At 37.0% G+C, this 8563-nt stretch overlaps 1 protein-coding gene across 1 annotated transcript in view; it reads right to left on the bottom strand.

Annotated features, from left to right (window-relative positions):
• Positions 1-1702: 1702 nt before the first annotated feature.
• Positions 1703-8563, bottom strand: part of ampd1 (adenosine monophosphate deaminase 1) — a 33761-nt gene continuing 26900 nt past the window's right edge. The window contains exons 12-15 of the mRNA XM_002935775.5: positions 8403-8523; positions 7222-7395; positions 6171-6281; positions 1703-2259 (exon numbers count right to left, since the gene is read on the bottom strand). Coding sequence (XP_002935821.2) covers positions 2101-2259; positions 6171-6281; positions 7222-7395; positions 8403-8523 — 565 coding nt within the window. The 3' untranslated portion in view covers positions 1703-2100. The remainder of the gene's footprint in view (positions 2260-6170; positions 6282-7221; positions 7396-8402; positions 8524-8563) is intronic.

The raw sequence follows: 8563 nt of genomic DNA, 5'->3' as shown, positions 1-8563 counted from the left end.
AAAATATGTGGTGTTTATGGCTCTCTCAGCCAAAAAGGTTCCCAACCCCTGGGTTAGAAGTATGAATAAAAAAGCATAGAGAAAATTAAAAAAAAAACTTGGAAGACCCCTAGGTTTTAGAGAAATTATGTTCTTTTTAGCATATTTGTAAGTGTATCTCAACCTGATCTGGCAACTAAATTGGTATTTTAATCACCAAACCCCCAATAATGAATTAAATTCTTTATTTTAACACGGTTCCCACATATTTAGCAAGAGGACCTGGGGGTGGGAAAGTTCCCTTCTGAATAAAGTTCTCAGGCAACTGGGATCTCCATTGTTTTTTTTTTAGAACAGAAGACACATTATGCATGAAGTAGAAGTTGGTGTTGTTGCTTTTCCTCTTTAGCCAAATGAACACAGTGCAACTACATTTAGTGATGAAGATCACTCAGGCTTGACTATTCAAACAGAACAGTTATGTCAACATATTCACTCAAGCACTAAATTAATTATCATATGATTCCTGCTCTTGACAATGTGATTGACTGGAATTTTTCTTCTGATTTTCTTAGATGTTGTCTACCATATTACTCTTTTGTTGTTGCAAATATCAAAAAAATTACATTAGTATGACATATTCTACAAATATACAAAAGCTATCAAAAACATATCAAATATGTCATTTTGAGCAGTACTGGTGTGTCATTTATAAACAGTAGTGATATTGGCACGTTACCCAATGCAATGAAACATATGCATTTAAAAATACAAAGTTATCAGGAATAAACACTAAATTAAAAATACATCAGCCTGCAATTTTACCCCCCTTAATGGTGACAGAACTTCTTTGTGACAAAACTTTTTTGTGACATCCATTGCATTATTCCTAAGTATAGGAATACACTTGTATGGTGCTTTCCTTGACACACAATTTTTCAGTTTGCCCTACAAAGTGCACTAGATTATACAGTTTATAATGATAATAATAAAATTAGATTCCATTTGTGCAACAGCAAATAAACACAAATTATAATCTCTTGCAGGCAACATCTCAGAGCCCCCAGTATCATTTTTCGAAGAGGAGCTTGCATTGCTAAAAATGCACCCATGACCCACCTAGTGGTAGAAATGAGAGTTTGCACTCAGTAGTAAAACACCCAAGACATGACTCCTACCATTACACTGAGTAGGAAAAACAATAGCTTATCTGAAATCAGTTACACTGTACAGTGCTGGCTCCTTCTAAAAGCTCAAGATCAGGCACAATGCACCACTGTAATGGCTGCCTGCACACCTAAAAAATACATTTATTGGTTCAAGAAACATTTTTTTAAATGGTAGAATGAATTATTTGCAATTGGCACAGTGTAATTTAGTAATAAAAACTACACCATAAAAATCATAAAAGAATCCCTTTAATGTAGTGTCTGCTGCCACTTATGCTGTTTGGAGCAATAGTAAGGGGAAGTCACTTACTACCTTCCAAAGATTAAATTGGTTACAATACAGACCATTAGTCAAGTCTTTTCCTCCCTTCATTACAAAAAATTGTGACCTCTACATATCCTTCATAGCTGCGTAAATCCACAGTTTGTTTGCTGTCTGTTGTTTGACCCTACATCCTACTGTACCGCAATAGGTTCTATATATAGATGTTAGCAGCAGTAACAAGGAAAGGAAGAACAAAGAAATGTCTTTTGCAATAAAAGAAAAGACTGGAAGCATTAGAAATTAATTTATTGCTGGATGGTAAAGGGGTACAATTTTGTTATACTTTTATATTTCTGTATATACTATTCTCTGCAATGCACATTTTTGTATTGTGTATATCACCCTCCAACCTAATTTTTCTTAAACAAATTATACACCTCCAGTAGGCTAAAATGTAAAATTAATTGCATGTGCTATAAATGAACAATATTATATTTTTACGTATTTGCCATTTAGTTTAACCTAAGTGTGTTCTTTGTATTCTGCCTTGGTTCTATGTTGTGTGTATATGGCAAGGTGAGAATGCTACTACTATTTACATAATGAAATGACTAGTTGGTCAGACATTTTGGCTGGAGAATTACACTGCATATGTACTGTATATTATCAGTCTCTCTAAAGATAATCTCATTCTTCAGCTTTCATGGCTTGGACAATAAGGTTTAGCTCATAGCACCAGGTCTCGTATCTATATGCCATCCTTATCTGGGCCACATTTGTCTTGCGGATATCATTGCCTAGGGGTCCATCCTTGCGGTAGTCTTCACCCAGGTATCGTACTTTTTCCTAGGGATTAAAAATTATTAGAAGCAATTGAAAATACAAAGATATTGGTACTTGCAATAAGTTTGAATTATTTATGAGCTCGTCAAACCTCCTGCTTCCTTGCACGTAATATGATGATATTAGGGTTCTTTATCATTGGCAGAGGGAAGCAGTTTTGAAGCAGTTGCATGGAGACATGCATGGGAACATTTCTAATATAACTATTACTTTGTCCCATTGCTTTTTAATATAAGATTTTATTTAAATTCACCATCATGTTTCCTTTATAATTTCCCTTGGTGATTTCTGTTTGCCTTTTCTGACAGTGCTGCAAACCAGCCTTAAAGGAGACATATTGGATAAATGGGAAAAACGCTTATTTTGTAGGCAATTATGAATAATATATGGTGCTGGTTTCACTTTGTGCTAAAAATTAATCCTCTCTGTAAAAATGGCCCCTTTATTGGAGCTCCCTATAGATCCTATCACTTCTCCGTCCAATGTGTGAAATGGAGTGGGCGTGTCCTAACAGTCCCTGCCAGAAGCACAGTAGGAGGGGGAGAGCCATTCACAGCCCTGCACTCACACAAGCACAGACAGGCTTCAGTTCCCTATCAGGTCAGCCTAGCTGCTGATTGGTTCCTATCCTACAGTGCAGGGTACGGAGGGCCGCCGGCTCCCCAGCTCATCCAGAGAATTCAGCCAGCAGGAAGTGGAACAGATGGGCGTTACTAGTGAGGTTTTTGTGGAATGTCTCAATAAATCAGTCAGAAACACATCTTTTTAAAGCACAATCCTTCTATATCTAGAGGAGTATAATTCACTGGTACATTCATAATTTTTATAGGATATGTCTCCTTTAAATTATCTTTATACATATGCAGCACTTTCTTTGGATTTATGCTGTGTAAGTGCTGGTAACACAGAGGTTTCACCCACAATGCAAAGCATGCAGCAACCACAATCTCCATAGCACTTTCCTACCAGCCTACTAAAAATGGAGGGCTAGGCTCTGAGAGGCTAATCCAGGAGGGATTAGTCTGGATGAATAGGTACAAAGGGGACAGAAAATTAGGATCAGTGGCAAGAAAATCTAAAGGGATACAAACAACAGAAAAATATGTGTGTATGTTTGCCTATAACCATGTGTATTATTGAGTGAAGTAGTATTGTCTTTGACAATAAAACATTAAATATGTCCTTTCACCCTTTTATTCTTGTGTGGGGGACCCAATTTCTCATTACTGTGTGTTTACTTTTTATTTCCTTTCTGGGAAAACAATAGCAGTCCTGCTTTTTCCCCAGCAACATTTGTGCTTATAATAAACACATAGATACAGGAAAACTATACCCTGGAACATGTAGGTCTCTATAAAAATATACTGCATAAAACAGCTCATATGTAAAACCCTGCTTCATCTAAATAATTCAGTTTCATAAAAATATACTTTTTTAGTAGCATGTGCCATTGAGTAATCCTAAATAGAAAATTGCCATTTTAAGAATTAAGGGCCACCTCTTGGGATTCACATACAATTCACAATTTACACAAACAATGCAAGGCACACATACTTGTTAGGTCACATGAGTCAATTAATGGAGCTCTCTCTTTAACTCCCACAATTCTTCCTGTTACAGTTAGAGCCATGGGCGTCCACAGAAGGGGGCAAGAGGGGGCACTTGCCCCCCCTGGAAAAGTAGCAAAAAAAACCTTACTTTCTGCACTGTCTCCTCAAGCCCGTTTTTGCTGTGCTCCGATTGGATCTTTCTTCTTGTGGATTCTCCAATCAGAGCACAGCTTCCTTGACAGACAGTAAAATTGACCAATCAGAGCACAGATGCACACAGGGATCGGGAGATTTTGCAAACTGGAAACAAATGAAGACTGAAAAGATGAATCTGCAGCTGTAACTTTACCTGAGAACCAACTCTCAACTTTTGCTGCAGATTTCATCCCACAGGCACTATACACAGGTACTATACACAGGCACTATACACAGGTACTATACACAGGCACTATACACAGGCACTATACACAGGCACTATACCCAGGCACTATACCCAGGCACTATACCCAGGTACTATACCCAGGCACTATACCCAGGCACTATACCCAGGCACTATACCCAGGCACTATACGCAGGCACTATACGCAGGCACTATACGCAGGCACTATACCCAGGCACTATACCCAGGCACTATACGCAGGCACTATACCCAGGCACTATACCCAGGCACTATACCCAGGCACTATACGCAGGCACTATACCCAGGCACTATACCCAGGCACTATACCCAGGCACTATACGCAGGTACTATACCCAGGCACTATACCCAGGCACTATACGCAGGTACTATACGCAGGCACTATACGCAGGTACTATACCCAGGCACTATACCCAGGCACTATACCCAGGCACTATACGCAGGCACTATACCCAGGCACTATACCCAGGCACTATACGCAGGTACTATACAAAGGCACTATACCAGGGCACTATACGTAGGTACTATACGCAGGCACTATACGCAGGTACTATACGCAGGCACTATACCCAGGCACTATACCCAGGCACTATACCCAGGCACTATACGCAGGCACTATACCCAGGCACTATACCCAGGCACTATACGCAGGCACTATACGCAGGCACTATACCCAGGCACTATACCCAGGCACTATACCCAGGCACTATACGCAGGCACTATACCCAGGCACTATACCCAGGCACTATACGCAGGCACTATACGCAGGCACTATACGCAGGCACTATACGCAGGTACTATACGCAGGTACTATACGCAGGCACTATACCCAGGCACTATACCCAGGCACTATACGCAGGTACTATACGCAGGTACTATACGCAGGTACTATACACAGGCACTATACACAGGTACTATACCCAGGTACTATACACAGGCCTCTGTTCTGCCTCTATACAGATTTCAAATGGGGGCCAAAAATATTGCTCTGTGAGGCTACAATTTTATTATTATTATAATTTTGTATTACTTATTTTTCCAAGTAGGCCCCTTAACTATTCATATTCCCATCTCTTGTTTAAACCACTACCTGGTTGCTAGGGTAAATAAGACCCTAGCAACCAGATAGCTGCTGAAATACCAAATGGAGAGCTGCTGAACAAAAAGCTAAATAACTGAAAAACCATTAAAAATAAAAGTGAATTTGAATGCGAACTAGCCCTGATCACAAACACAAATGTTTGCAGATCCCCTCACAGAAATGCGCGTATAAATACTTTAACATACTAAACATTTTAGGGTAAAAACAAAAAAGCCCCCCCCGCACTTTTGTACAGTATCCCTGGGAGTCAGTGGGAACGGCAAGAGGTAGTTGGGAGGTTAACTTTTTACGCCAGCAGCGAATCCACTAAGTGTCACATTAGCTGTAGGTCAGTCTGTGTATGGGCCATCTTTAGCCTCCCCTAGTATCATCCTGCAAAAAAAATATATATATTTATATATATATATATATTTATATATATATATATATATATATATATATATATATATATATATATATATATATATTTGTCTGTTGCAGGATGATACTAGCTTACTTGCCCCCCCTTGGAAAATTTTCTGCGGACGCCCATGGTTAGAGCTGCATTATTTCTGGTCAGGTGTTCACTGAGGGAGCACACAGACCATCACTAAATGGTGGCTCAAGGGAAAGGGCAATATTTACTTGTATATATATATATATATATATATATATATATATTGCAGTGTGGTCAGATTCTTTAATAGGTCACTTAATATGGTATAAACAATCTGTTAGTTAAGTATTCATTCTGGGTGTATAGTTTTCCTTTAATGTACTCTTTGTAAAGAAATGTGAAAAATGCAGGTGCAATATAAAGAATACTACTAATAAAAAGAGCTGATAAAGTTTGTGAATACTGTACCTCATGGGATAAACCGCACTGTAAGACACTGTTTCTTGCTATCTCACACATATCACAAGTGCTGAGTTTAAAGACCTGTGCAGCAATAGCATATTCTTCCATTAAAGGTTCCTGTGAAGAAGAGATGAGAAATATATTATTACATAGAAATACTTCAAGTACTACTATAGTTGTATTTATCATACTCTTTTTAATAATCAGTTCAAGGAAATGTTAACATAAATAGGGGTCATGACTGTGGTTAGAGCTCCTTTCATAATTATCCTTGAAATGGTCAAAATATTCTTGTTCTGCTTATAGTAGGTTATAGCTTTACTGTTCCAGTTTTTATTGAATGCATTTTGGCTCTTTTTTATGGTTATGATGCAGAGATTATAAGCATGAGCATCCACAAACTCCTTATATTTCTCCATAATTTATAACAAATCAAACAGACTAAAGTCTTGTAAAGAATAACATACTGGCATATACAGTATTATGACAGAATTAATAGGCACAAAAACTGGAAAAAAAAATCGAATTTGAGTGTTTTTCAGTTTTTTTAATGTAAAAAGCAAAAACATTCAAACTTCCTTATTGCTAGCTTACTCCTGTAAAAAAAACTGGAAACTCAAATAAACTCTATCACATGGAAAAACATTTTCTATTTGAGTTTTTACATATTTTTTTTCTGTTGATAATTTTGAAAATAAATGTGATTGTTGGGTTTTTTGCTACAAAAAATACTGTGTTCTTGAATTCAGCCACACATGCAAATATTTTAAAATTAAGTACATAAGTATATTGGAAGATAGTTATGTTTTATAACACAGCAATATATGTTTTCTAACCTCACCAGAGCCAGATTGCAAAATGGTTGTACAAAATGGCTACTGTAGGCCATTGGATTACAACTGTAATTTGTCCATAGATGGGGAGAAAGACATCACCTGTGACATACATTACCAGAGGTTGGATCTCAGAACCCCACTCACAATGCAGATACCATACCATATGAGTATAAGTTTACCTTGATTGTAAATAACTGGATGCACATTCATTTACTGTGTACCTTAGTATAATGAAACTGCATGGGATCATCGGTTGATAGTGATACCACCAGGCCTTTAGAATGGAAATCTAACAATGGGTTCTTCGCATATTCCAAGAACAAGCTGTTGTTACTCAGAGGCGACATGGCAATGGGTATTTTAGTTAAATAGTATAGATACTGCAGCACTGGACTCTGAAAAAAATACATATAAATAGTTAAACAGTTTCAATATGTAAAATATAAGTATAATTAAATTTTATTGAGCTGGAACTGATAACTTTAGTTTAGTTAAATTAGACATGAATTTGTTTGTGTTTGCCTCTAAATTTGATTTATAAAATGATTGAAACACCAAACATTTAATCTAATAAATAATGTAGATATCTTAATGTAATGTAGTGCATTTTTTGGAGATTTACAGTTTTTGGGAGATAATGAAGTCTGTTGCCCCAAAAATCTGAGGAATGCAGCAGAATGTTTGTGTTCATAAAAATGGGCAGGAACAGGTAATTTTAAGTTACCCATTTAAATAGTCGAGTTATGTTGACTGATCCTATATAAAAAGCCACATGGGCACAATATAAGATAAATAATAAAATTAGTTGAACAAATGCTAAGCATCTATTTCCTTCCTGAATAGGTATGAGAGCGAAGTACAGTGTTATTAAGTTGTTTGTGTTTGCCCAATCTAATAAATAATGTGTGTATATATATATATATATATATATATATATATATATATATATATATATATATATTAGAAAGAGTGCTGCACACATAGGGACTTGATACAAAAGAAAAAGTGGTTTTATTGAAAAAATTGGGAATTGGGAATTTTTTCAATAAAACCACATTTTCTTTTGTATCAAGTCCCTATGTGTGCGGCACTCTTTCTATTATATTTTTGTTTTTTGACCTGCACCAAGGGCATTTGGACTTGTATAGGGTGTGCTCCTCCCTGTATACTATATATATATATATATGTACTGCTAATGGACACGCCCATAATTTGCTTCAACCTCCACTCTGGTTACTCATGGTGTCTGACAGTCATTTTGACCAGTATTAATAAAGGGGATGGTCAAAGTGGTTGAGTGCCACTCTAGGCTTCTTAAAGATTTTTTTATCTTCTCAGTTAATGCATAATATCTTAGTTCTTAAATGCTGAACAGGAGCAGGATAGATAAAGAAAGACTTACCTTTTTTAAATTCAGCCCATGCGAAATGTTGTCTGCAGTCATGAAAGCTGCTAACAGGTGGGTTATAGCACCTGCTTCTCCACAGTGTGGGCGGAAAAGAAATGTGTTCATTCCCCTCTCCCTATATTTAGAACAAGAAACCAAGACCATTATTTACATTC

The sequence above is a fragment of the Xenopus tropicalis genome, chromosome 2 (genome assembly GCF_000004195.4).
Source record: "Xenopus tropicalis strain Nigerian chromosome 2, UCB_Xtro_10.0, whole genome shotgun sequence".
Classification (NCBI taxonomy): domain Eukaryota; kingdom Metazoa; phylum Chordata; class Amphibia; order Anura; family Pipidae; genus Xenopus; species Xenopus tropicalis.
The sequence above is the reverse complement of the archived record's forward strand: the minus strand, read 5'-3'. Positions and strand labels throughout refer to the sequence as shown.